The 13200-nt window shown below is 48.4% G+C and overlaps 1 protein-coding gene across 2 annotated transcripts in view; it reads right to left on the bottom strand.

Annotated features, from left to right (window-relative positions):
* FAM135B (family with sequence similarity 135 member B) overlaps window positions 1-13200 on the bottom strand; it is a 272851-nt gene that overhangs the window by 72966 nt on the left and 186685 nt on the right. For both annotated transcript variants that reach the window (XM_027972869.3, XM_060419990.1), the window contains exon 7: window positions 10834-10960. In XM_027972869.3, coding sequence (XP_027828670.2) covers window positions 10834-10960 — 127 coding nt within the window. The remainder of the gene's footprint in view (window positions 1-10833; window positions 10961-13200) is intronic.

The raw sequence follows: 13200 nt of genomic DNA, 5'->3' as shown, positions 1-13200 counted from the left end.
ATTTAGGTCATACCTGAATGGGCTAGTGGTTTTCCCTACTTTCTTCAACTGAAGCCTGAATTTTGCAATGAGGAGCTCATGATCTGAACAACAGTCAACTCCCAGTCTTGTTTTTTGCTGACTGTATAGAACGTCTCCATCTTCGGCTGCAAAGAATATATAACCAATCTGATTTCAGTATTGACCATCTAGGGAGGTCCATGTGTAGAGTCATCTCTTGCATTGTCAGAAGAGGGTGTTTGCTATGACCAGTGTGTTGTCTCGGCAAAATTCTGGTAGCCTTTGCCCTGTTTCATTTATCCAAGGCCAAACTTGCCTGTTACTCTAGGTATCTCTTGGCTTCCTACTTTTGCGCTCCAATCCCCTGTGTTGGGGCTTTCCTGTTAGTTTAAATAGTAAAGAATCCACCTGCAATACGGGAGACCTGGGTTCGATCCCTGGGTTGGGAAGATTCTTTGGAGGAGGGCATGGCAACCCACTCCAGTATTCTTGCCTGGAGAATCCCCATGGACAGAGGAGCCTGGCGGGCTGCAGTCCATGGGGTCGTAAAGAGTCAGACATGACTGAGCGACTAAGCACAGCTCCTGAGATGCAAAGAACATCTTTTTTGGTGTTAACTCGATAAGGTCTTGTGGGTCTTCATGGCATCATTTGACTTCTTTTGGCCATAGTAGTTGTGGCATAGACTTGGATTACTGTGATATTGAATAGTTTGCCTTGGAAAAAATCCCAAGATCGTTCTGTCATTTTTGAGACTGCACCTGAGCACTACATTTCAGAATCTTTTGCTGACTATTAGTCTTCTGCTGACTACCATTTCTTCTAAAGGATTCCTGCCCACACTGGTAGATACAATGGTCATCTGAATTAAATTTGCCCATTCTCATCCATTTTAGTTCACTGATTCCTAAAATGTCAATTAGGGTCCCCTAAAATGGATTATTCCAGCCATTCACACTTGAGTGTGAATCAAATTTACTAACTCTCTTTATTAGGAACCAAGCTCACAACCAAGTTGTAGTGATCCCTGACCAACAATTATTTTGTTGACTATGTGTAGTGATCCCTGACCATCCACTTATTTTGCAAGTCTCCCCGTTCTACTTCAGTTGCGGTTCTGACATCCATCTATCTTTCTTCTCTGCTCAACTCACCTCTTCATTGCCCAGGTAATTGTTCTGTTCTTTCCTGGACCACTGTGCTAGCCTCCATCCTCGCCTCTCTGGCCTCATCTCCAAAGTCTTCTTCAATGAGTCCTCTACATAACAGCAAGGATGACGCCCATCCTGTCATTCCAGTCCCCGACTTGCCATATTTTTGTGGCTAAGCTGGCTTCCAGGGTTCCTAATGATCAGACCACTGTGACCGTCCCAGCCCCATGTCCATCCACACTGACCTCCCTGGAGTTCCCAGATGTACCCTGCCCTCTCACTCCCTGCCCATGGCCCTTCTATCACTCCTCCCCAGCCCTCCTCTCCCGGCTACAATCAACAATCCACTTATTTTGACTCAGATCAGAGACGCTTCACTCAGAAGGGTTTCGTGACTGTTTCTGAGTTCAGGAAGCCTGACCTTCCTTTGTGCCTCCCTAGCAGACCCCCAGCCAAAGACTGACCCCTTGTGACATGGAGTCCTCATCTCTCCCTTGGCTGTGCTTGTCTAATCCATCAGGAGGGCAATGAAAATAGGTATTCTTTAGAAACATGCTAAATAAAGTAATACATAAAAGCTCCAGGCAAAGGATATTCTCTCAAAAAAAGAAAGATGGGCCACATGCTTTTGGAGGCCCCTAGTGAATGGCACCCCACTCCAGTACTCTTGCCTGGAAAATCCCATGGGTGGAGGAGCCTGGTAGGCTGCAGTCCAGGGGGTCGCTAAGAGTCAGACATGACTGAGCGTCTTCACTTTCACTTTCATGCATTTGAGAAGGAAATGGCAACCCACTCCAGTGTTCTTACCTGGAGAATCCCAGGGACAGGGAGCCTTGTGGGCTGCCGTCTATGGGGTCGCACAGAGTTGGACACAACTGAAGTGACTTAGCAGCAGCAGCAACAGTGATGCCTAGCTTTGGAAGATGGAGGATTTGGGAGGCCACTAGTCATGGCAAAAGATGGATCTAAATTCAGTCTTGCATCCTGAGTACCTTCTAGCTGAACAAGCAGATTCAATTTCCTCCTGCAGAGAAGCCTGCCCTCAATTAGTCTGATATATATTTTTTTTTAATGAAAGTTAAAGTGAAGTTGCTCAGTTGTGTCCGACTCTTTGCAACCCCATGGACTGTAGCCTACCAGGCTCCTCCATCCATGGGATTTTCCAGGCAAGAATACTAGAGTGGGTTGCCATTTCCTTCTCCAGGAAAGCTTCCCAACCCAGGGATTGAACCCGAGTCTCCTCCATTGTAGGCAGACTCTTTCCCATCTGAGCCACCTTAGTTTCAGCACGTAGAATCTAACTGCCTGACCAGGGATCGAAATCAGGCCTCCTGCACTGGAAGCATGGAGTCTTAGCCAATGGACCATCAGGGAAGTCCCACCCCAGTATCCTTGGGACCAACGCCCCCCGACCCCATTACATGTTTCAGCAGAGCTACAGCACCGTAGATGACCCTTTCTTAAAGTTTATCTTGCATGAAATTATTATTTCAGTATATTTTCCTGGCCAGATTGTAAATTCCATGAGACTCGAGACGGGGCTAATTTGTTCATGGTGACATCACTCAACCTCACACTTGAGCATTAACTAAAAAGTTTGAAAAAATACACACAGAATGGCCTCAACTCGGGTTCTTCAAAAAATATTATTATTTGCAAAAAAGGATCAAACATTAATATAATTATTGATTCTTAAGAGATACCTGTGTTGAATGCTTGATGCCAAGAGTGGCAGATGTGGTCCTTCACTTGCTGGAAGATTAAAGGAGACAAGCAGGTGAATAACGATTCCAAGTGGACAGAAGGCAGGGGTCAGATGCAGTCCTTCCTGGGTTCATGTACCAGGCCTATCGGGACCTTCTGCCTGGTGCTGAGCTATTTGCTGAAGTTGTTAGAGCTTTAGTTTCCTCAACTATAGCATGTGAACCTATGCAGGGAGCTGAGAGACTGCATATTAAAAATATCCAACAAGAGCCTAACACGGGAAAGTGTTTGATATATTTAACTGGTACAATTATGTTAGAAGGCAAATGTGATTCATGGTGTTATGATTTCATCATCCCTGGAGAACAGGACGGGAGAGAAGATGGTAGAGAGAGAGGGGTATGCCGAGGGGGAGTCCCCTCTCCCATCTGAACCAAAATCAGAATTTACAATGTGAGCAGGTTTCTTCTCTTGAGAGTCCCTTGGATTGCCAAGAGATCAAACCAGTCAATCCTAAAGGAAATCAACCCTGAATATTCATTGGAAGGACTGATGCTGAAGCCGAGGCTCCAATACTTTGGCCTCCTGATGCGAAGAACCAACACATTGGAAAAGAAAGACCCTGATGCTGGGAAAGATGGAGGGCAAGAGGAGAAGGGGATGAGAGAGGATGAGATGGTTGGATGGCATCACCAACTCAATGAGCATGAGTCTGAGCAAACCTCAGGAGCCAGTGAAAGACACGGAAGCCTGATGTGCTGCAGTTCATGGGGTCACAAAGAGTCGAACATGACTTAGCGACTGAATAACAACAAAAGACAAGAAGAAACAGCTCAGAGAGGTGAACTGACTTGCCCAAGCTCTCACAGTTCACCCATGGAAGAAGCTGGCCTTAGCCCTACTGGGTTTTCTTCCTCCAAATCTGGTGATGTTGCCTGTATGACCTGCTGCAGCCACACCCTGTATTCACTCGGTATGTGTTTATTTTTTTAATATTTATTTATTTGGCTGCATTGTCTCTCAGTTGCAGCACCTGGACTCCAGCTGTGGCTGGTGGGCTCAGAAGTCACAGCACATGGGCTCAGGTGCTCTCTGGGTTGTGGGATCCTCGGTCACCGACCCAAGATCAAACCCACATCCCCTGCACTACAAGGCAGATTTTTAACCACTGGACTGCCAGGGAAGTCCCTCGGTATGTGTTCATTGAGTGTCTGCTGCACTGGACCCTGATGACGCAGTGAAGAAACGCAGGGCGGTCTGGGAAGGAGGGTACCACCCTCTCCTTTCCTAGCTGACACCTCCCATCATGCCTTGACTCTCTGGAGAGGAGCAAGGCATATGAAAGCAAGCACTATGGAATAAAGCAGCTCTTCACTAATGAAAAGGGTGGCACATAAATAATCAATACTGTAGACTTCTGCACGAAAAGCCCATTTCCACTGATTTATATCCACTTTTAGAAATAACCTGTACAATTATATTGCATCCATAAGCAGACTGATGTAACAGAAAGCCCATCATAGCCTGGGCACCATTTACCAACCTACTATTTAGTCCCCAGGATTTTAAGGAAATTAGATAATCATTTAAATGAGACTGCTGAAACTGTTTGGCAGAGAGGGAGAGGGAGAACACAACAGCGTTTGCCAACTTAATTCTCAAAATAGTAGAAGGTGGACTTCCCTGGTGTCATGGTGGATGAGAATCTGCCTGCCAATGCAGGGGACACGGGTTTGATCCCTGGTCCAGGAAGATCCCACATGCCCTGTGGGGTAGCTTGGCTCATGCGCTACAACTGCTGAGCCCTCCAGAGCCCGCAGGCCGTAACCACGGAGCCCATTGGCCACAATTACTGAGGCCTGCACACTCTAGGGCCCACGAGCCACAACTAATGGGCCCCTGTGCTGCAGCTACGAAGCCCACGCACCCTAGAGCCTGCGCTCCACAGCAAGAGAGGCTACTGCAGTGCGAAGCCTGCACGCCACAGCTGGAAGAGTGGCCCCCACTTGCAGCAACTAGAGAGAGCCAAGGAGCCAATGGGGGGACTTCCCTGGCGGTCCAGTGGTTGAGACTCTCCCCTGCATTGTGGGGAAGGAGGCTTCAATCCCTGGTCGGGGAACTAAACCCCACCTGCCATGGAACAACTAAGTCCACATACGACAACGAGAAAGTCCGAGCACCTCAATGAAAGATCCTGCATGAGACAACAAAGATACCAACTAAGACGCAATACAGCCAAATGAATACATAAATAAACATTAAAAAAATAATAATCCAGTGAGGTCTCATTTCAACTCAACCGTGCCTCCAACATTAACTGAGCACCTGTGATATGCCAGCAACTTGGATGGACACCAAGGGCAACAGAAATGATAGCATCCCACAAGGTGGGAGTTGAGGCTGCCATTTTTGTTCACCCTACATCACCATCCTTGTGCAGAGCCTGAGACACAGGAGGCGCCTGATGATCATCTGATTAGTGAACAAATCAACAGCAGTGTCTCTCCTTACGGCATCCTAATGAAGTGTTAATAGTAATAACAAACGTCCATGTCTTACCCTCATAACTCTGGATCCCCACAAGAGGGACCTGAAGATGCTGACAACAAGGAGCAAGGGTGTATTTAGAGCAAAGGGTACAGAGAAAAGAACCCAACAGAAATGGAGCAAGAAGGAAAAAAATAAAGAAGACCACAGTGCATCTGGGAGAGGGGAGATTTCCACGTGGAAGTCAGGCCTGTGCCTCAGTTTCCCTCCACATGCCGACCCCCGACAGGCACACGCCTGCCATCAGTGAGGGCGGGGCTGTCAGGCCACAAAGCTCAGCACAGAAGTACTTGCAAAACCTCGCACATGTGTGCACGTGCTGGGTGAGCACCGCGCCCTTCGAGGAAGATGCCGCCCTTCACTTCTCAGTGATCCAAACAAAAAGGAGCCGGCATTTCCTCTCAAGGACACACGTTCCTCCGTCTGGGGAAGCACCTTCCAAGGGAAGCGGAGGAAGGCAGGCTTTCACACCGGCGGCCGGCGTGTTCCTCTGAGGCACAGTCATCTGCTCAGGCAGCACGTCTTCTGTGATCTTAGCCGGTGAGCACAGGACCAATGAGGCTCAGGGCAGCAGCACCAAACAGATCTGGGGGAAAGTTAGAGGCCTAACTGTCTCCCGGCTGGGGCTTTTGATCTCTTTCATCCTGATATTCTCAGATTCCAGGATCTCAGCCACTCATTCACTCAACAAAGCCTTCCTGAGCATGCGCCCTGTGCAAGGCGCACCCGCGGGCCAATCAAACATTCACCTGCCTGGGCGGAGCAGACAAGCCCAAGCCCTTTCTCTGTCGCTGATTAACCAATGGGCTTCCCTCGTGGCTCAGTTGATAAAGAATCTGCCTGCAATGCAGGAGGCCCAGGCTCAATCCCTGAGTCAGGAAGATCCCCTGGAGAAGGGCATAGCAATCCACTGCAGTATTCTTGCCTGGAGAATTCCACGGACAGAGGCGCCTGGTGGGCTACGATCCACGGGGTCACAAAGAGACATAACTGAGCAAATAATCCTTTCACTCTTTCAGCAGCTAAAGACGGGTGGGGAGTTGGCATCAGGCTGAGTTAAAATGCCAGCTTGGCCCCTGCCCAGCTGTGTGACTTTACAGATACGGCTTAACCTCTCTCTAAGTTTCTTCAGCTGTCAAAGGAAATAAGAAACTGTTTTGTGGAAATGGATGGAATCCACATGCATCAGTGGTTTAACAGAGTATCTTGGTGTAGAGCAGGCATTCAGAAATGTGATTTCAGGGACTTTGCTGGTGGTCCAGTGGTTAAGACTATGCTTCCACTGCAGGGCATGTGGGTTCAATCCCTGGTCTGGGAAGTAAGATCCCACATGCTGCACAGTGAGGACAAAAAATAAAAATAAAATGTAAAAAAAAAACATGATTTCAAATGATGAGTATCACACTTTTCACTTGGAAAAGTGAAAAAAGTGCTCCTTGGAAGAAAGATTATGACCAACATAGACAACATACTAAAAGGCAGAGATATTACTTTGCCAACAAAGGTCTGTCTAGTCAAAGCTATGGTTTTTCCAGTAGTCATGTATGGATGTAAGAGTTGGACCATAAAGAAAGCTGAGTGCCAAAGAATTGATGCTGTTGAATTGTGGTGTTGGAGAAGACTCTTGAGAGTCCCCTGGACTGCAAGGAGATCCAACCAGTCAATCCTAAAGGAAATCAGTGCTGAATATTCATTGGAAGGACTGATGCTGAAGCTGAAACTCCAATCCTTTGGCGACCTGATGCAAAGAACTGACTCATTCAAAAAGACCCTGGTGCTGGGAAAGATTGAAGGTGGGAGGAGAAGGGGACGACAAAGGATGAGATGGTTGGATGGCATCCCCGACACGATGGACATGAGCTTGAGTAAACTCTTTGGTGATGGACAGGGAGGCCTGGCATGCTGCAGTTCATGGGGTCTCAGAGTTGGATACGACTGAGCAACTGAACTGACTGACTGATACGTTTCACATAATCATGGATTTTAAACATTTCAATTACTCCTATGCCTCACACACTAGATCTCATGACCCACTGAGGGTAAGGACTGAGTTTTCTTCGTTTTTGTCCGTGCGGCACACAGAGGCCAGCAGAGTGGAGGGCTGAATAAGGGACTAACAGATAAAATAACAGACACCCAGATCCCACTGCCCAAGGAGGCAGAGCTCTGAGAATGAGGGGAGCCCTAATGTCTGCGTCTCTCCACCGTGTGGCTCTTCCTCCCCCAGGCAGTGGAGCGACCCCACTTCTTTCAGTGAAAAGAAAGGGAGTGTACCCCAGCTTCTGAGGAAAAAAGGCTTCCTCCCGACTGTGAGTCACTGGATTCCTGATCTTCAAGTAGAGTCTGTCAGACCCTGAGCACTGACGGTCAATTTTATGTGTCCATAGGGCCCATCCATGGTACCCAGATAGACAGTCAAGCATTATTCTAAACATTTCTGTGAAAGTATGTTTCAGAGGAGATTCACATTTAAATCATGATTTGAATCATGGGTAAAGGTTATTCACCACACCATGGGTGGGCCTCGTCCAATAAGTTGAAGGTGTTAAAAAAAAAAAGACTGACACACATATTACCCATCCTTCCCACTCTAAAGAAGAAAGAAGTTGGTCGTTCGGTCAACAGATGGCCTTTGGACTCAAACTGTAACTCTGCCCTGGGTCTCCAGCTTACTAGCCTGATCTGCAGAAATTGGACTTGCTGGCCTCCATATTCACATGAGACAATTCCTTAAAGTAAGTCTATCTCTCTGTCTCTTTATACGTGTGTGTGTGTGTGCGTGTGCACATGTAATCTTATTATCCTATTGATTCTGTTTCTGTGGAGAATCTGAATACACCAGGCACACGTCAAGTGTCCCCAGTTGTACAAGGAAGTATCAGGATATCACAATATAAGAGAGCATAGCGAGGACCAAAGGAGGCCTCCAGAGTGATCTCATCCAATTCTCTTTCTAGACATTGAGAAACCACGGCCCAGAGAGGGCCATTATCTGGCTCAGGGTCACACAGCGGGCTGGAGCGGAAGCCAAGCACAGGGAACATCTAAGACCCTCCACATCCCTCCCACACGACAACACGAGGCTCTTGGAGTAACATTCAATTTAATTATGTGGATAAACTCAAAGAAAAATAAGACCAGCAGAGGATTTTATTGAGCACTTTTGTGCCAAGCTCTCCGCTGCAGGATTTTATACGCTTATTTCATTTAATCTTCTCAGCAACCCTGCGAGGCAGGCATTAGTATCCTCTTTGACAGATAAGCCATGAGTGGGAGAGGGAAAACAGTTCCCCTGGGGCAAAGCTGCTGGTGTTTCTGGAGGTGCGAGGGGAAGGGGATGCAAGCTCCAGCTTCAACCCTAAATTTGAAGCCCTCTTTGCTTAAGATGCTGCAGGAAAGAGCAAGGTTGCAGAACCAGAGACACCTGGGCTCCTGGGGAAGGGGGCGTGTCACGTCATGGCAACCCTCACCCCCCGAGGATTTTTCATGCCAATGACCTTACTTTGCTGTGAATCTCTAGTTCCTGCACATGGCTCTGCACACAAAGGCTTATTTAGATGGGAACACCTGTTCCCTAATCGCTACAGCTGATGCTGCAATCTCCACGGATTGTGATGTTATTTGCTAATGCACTGGGCTTCTCGGGGACTTGAAGGCACAGCCAGCGAGGGAGGCGGGGGAGTGGATTTTATTCCTTGCTTGGCAGCCCTTGCCTTGCAGGGGGTGGGAGGGAAGGCAAAGGATGGGCACGGGGCTCTGAGCCCACATAATCGGATGGGACCCAAATGGAACTGGTCCTGAAAATAGCCCATTGAGCTGTGAGCAAGTTCACCACTGAGCACCCACCAATAAGCTATTTTATCTGACTCTTGTGAAAGACAGAGATGTCTTCTTTGACACACATCCCCAAAAATAGCCAATAAAAGAATGGGGGGGAAAAAAAGATCTTGTGCCCGCTGTGAGCCTATTTCTGTACTAAAATCCTTTCTAAGATATAGGTATTGTCCCATTTTAAACTGGAGGAGCCTGAATTTTTACAGGGTGAATATAGTCCACCACATCACAAAGTACTGAGCAGAGCAGATATTTGAAAGCATAGCCTTCTCTCTGCCTCATCGCTGTGGTGATGCTTCGCCTCTCCAGGTGTAACAGAATCAGACAGGCTGAGATGATCTACGCTGTTCCTCACCCCGCCCCACACCAGGTCCAGGGCCTCTGAAAGGCCCCTGCTTGCCATCCAGGTGTCCATGACGATGCCTCGCTCTCCCCCTGCTCGCTGTCTGCCATCGTATAAGGCAAGGAACCCCTCTGTGACTCAGCTCTCTCACTGCTCAGAGTTCTATATGAACATGACCAGGTACTTGGATCAGTCATCCATCCAACACACATTTCCTGAGGGTTAACCACATGTGCTGGGCATGGTGCCAGGCCCTAAGGATGTGGAGTTGAAGGCACTGGGCTCTGTCCCCAGCTGTCTGGAGCCCAGTGGAGGAAAGACAGAGATGCCTTGAGTTGACTGTAGAGAAAGCATTTGGGAGGGAGAATTTCTTGCTAGGAGATCAGAGAGCGCTTCTCAGAGGGGGGTGGTGTCTGAATGGGGCCTTCGAGGATGTGCAGACAGGTACCCAGGAGTTCCTTCAGGGCAGACACCCGATCACCGTCATACCCTGTGCTCCTGTGGTCCCAGCAAAGGCCCCTGTCTGGGGATGGAAGTGTCGTCAAAGATGCATCGAACTGATCTACAACCCCTGATATGCCCTGATGTTCCAAACCATGTTCCCTGGAAAACAGAGTCTAAGCTGGGGATTTTCAGGTGGGTCTACTGGGGAGGTCTCAGAGGCAGAGCATATGCAGGAGTGAGAAGCAGCATGGGACAGAGGGCGAGGCTGGGCTGTGATGTGGTCACGATAAAGCCTTGGTCAAGCCCTGGGGGGTCTGGAGCAGGGATGGAACCTTTTACCTATTACAGCAATGAACACACAAACTCACCTGTGAGGTTATTAAGTATCAGCAACCCCACTCTACAGGTGGGAAAACAGGCTCAGAGAAGGGAGCAAATGAAGGATGGACCCAGGTTTTGAAATGAGCTTATGGTCAAAGGGCTTTTGAGGTTCCACATGGTCCAGGGGAAGCCCCTTACAACGTGTCCCATGACCTCCATGGAACCATATTTTTCAAGGGGCCATATGACAGGGGTACCATGGGAAGACCCTCCTCTCTGCAACTACTCTGGGGCCTGGCATTAGGAATTTGTTTGATAAATGTAGCAGCCAACCAAAGAAGGAACGGATGGGTCAACAAGAGATAAGGATGGAGGGAGCAAAGAAACACTATATGCGGCATCTGAAATGAACAGAAGTCTCACAGAACAGACGCAGCCTGCCAAGTGAGGTCTGCAGTCTTGGGGCTGCTGTCCCTGTGCAGACGTTACCTCTGAGGAGGTCGGCTTGCAGTATCCAGCTCCGAAGACCAGGTTTTCCAGGGAAAGGCTAGACTGCTCTGGTCCTGTGTCTGGGCCGCCTTTCCCAAGCCAGGAGCCTCTTCCCGGGCGAGTAAAACTGTAAAGAAGGGAATTGAAAGAACTGAAAATGTGTCTAATTTTTGTCAAAGGGTGTAAAGGAAAAGATGGTGCCATTAATTCAGCCTCCTTGATACTGTTCCTGGGGAGCCTATGAGATAAGCCATTTAGAAGAGAGAGCAGGTGGTCCTAGAAGTAAAGAACCGGCCTATCAATGCAGGAGACACAAGAGACGTGGGTTCATTCCCTGGGTCAGGAAAAATCCCCTGGAGGAGGGCATGGCAATCCAACTCCAATATTCTTGCCTGGAGAACCCCATGGACAGAGGAGCCTGGCGGGCTACAGCTCATGAAATGGCACGAAGTCAGACACAATTGAAGCGACTGAGCATGACCCCACAGCTCACCCCCGAGGGATGCTTGGGGGGGACATTTATGGATGCTGCCAGGACGAGTGGGTGTAACTGGCACATGAGCTTTGGGGCCAAGGATGTCACACATCCCGCTATGTCTATAAATGCCCACAACCTGCCTGATGAGACGCACGGAGGCAGCGGTGACTTAACCACAGGGGAAGGCAGCATGGGATCTTGATCAGAGAGACAGGGGAGGCTCCATCTGATGCGGTATGAGCCCTAAACTACTCCTGTCATTGGTCCAACCCAGAGTGAAGTCCTTCAACCCCTAGGCCCCTCCCGAACCTCTGTTCTTCTGCGGGAGAAGGGAAAACAATACCCACCTCCACACATGACCACACAGAAGTTTCATAGCATCCTGGATGTCAAAGATTTTCACTGTGTCAACACTAGTTAGAAACTCTGTATCTGTTCCACAGACAAAAATACAGACCCTGCTCAGCTCTGCAAGTCATCACAAGATCAACGAGCACAGAGCGATGGCGACCATCCATTTTAGGATCAAGGGAGATGAGAAAAGCCCATGTGAGTTGGTGGTGGTTTAGTTGCTAAGTCATGTCCGACTCTTGTGATCCCATGGACTGCAGCCCGCCAGGCTCTTCTGTTACGGGATTCTTCAGGCAAGAACACTGGAGTGGGTTGCTATGCCCTCCTCCAGGGGGTCTTCCCGACCCAAGGACTGAACCCCTGTCTCCTGCATCTCCTGCAGCTGCAGGTGGCTTCTTTACCCACTGAGGCCTCCCAGGGTTTAAATTCCAGCTGCAGCACTTGCCAGCTCCATGGGGAAAGTTTTAAACCTCTCTGTATCCTCATAAGTCAAAAAGGTTGATACCAGCACCTTAACAGTGGGGTTGTCTGAGGATCCCATGAGTTTAGCCAAGTGTAAGCACAGTGTCTGGCAAAGAGCAATGATTCAATAAATGCTAGAAGTTCTTGTCAATAATACCACAAAATCATAAAAGCTAACAGAACCATTATTCTATTTATATAGATATTGTTGATAATACCACAGATACAATCCACTCTAATAGAATCATGTCTTGGAATTGTTTAGAACTGAGATTTGAAGCAACTCTACAGTTTAGCTAGAATGTGGATAAATGGAACACTGCAGTAGAAATGGGGAATTTGTTACGAGCTGTGATGCTCATGGCACATTCAGAGGACCGACTGCAAATTAGTCACTAGAATAACTCATCATTGACTTCAGTGTGACCTTGAGCTGCTGAGTCTTCTCAGAGGAACTCCAGTGGTACCCAGTTGAGGGTTAAACACTGAGGGCTAAACAGACCTGAGTCTGTTTCAGGGAAGGATCTTTTAAGGTTAAATTTTCATTCCACACCTGCTTCTTCCTGGCTGGATTTAACAACTGATGCTAAAACTGCTTTTTTTGGAAAAACTGGAGCTTGCCCTACTTGACAGGTATTTCCCATAATCTTAAAGGGTTCCCAACCACTGTGAGTGAACTCACAGGAATCCTTCCTGCAGAACGCAGAGAACAGAAGGCAGCTCTATTTTTACCCCCATCCCTGGAGAAGCCTCAACTCTGCTGGTGAATTTCTATCTGCGCCGCTCTCTGGCAAGGCGGCTGCAGACAAACTTGCAAAGAATTATTTCTGTTAGAAGGTTAAACTTTCTACGCAGAGGCGCTGAAATAGCCCCATTAGCAGGCAGAGTCCAGGACGGAGCTCGGCAAGCAGATGGGCATGGTGACCGGGGAAGCACAGCGTGGTCACATCACCCCACCAAAATCTTATTTCCTACACGCTGACCCCAGCAGGGGATCAGGGCACTGAGCCCTACCCAGCCATGAATGGAGACTGGAGTCTCCCCAACCTGTATTTCAACCCCCAGCACTGAGAAAT

Source organism: Ovis aries, chromosome 9, assembly GCF_016772045.2.
Source record: "Ovis aries strain OAR_USU_Benz2616 breed Rambouillet chromosome 9, ARS-UI_Ramb_v3.0, whole genome shotgun sequence".
Classification (NCBI taxonomy): Eukaryota; Metazoa; Chordata; class Mammalia; order Artiodactyla; family Bovidae; genus Ovis; species Ovis aries.
This window is presented reverse-complemented; position numbering and strand designations above follow the sequence as displayed.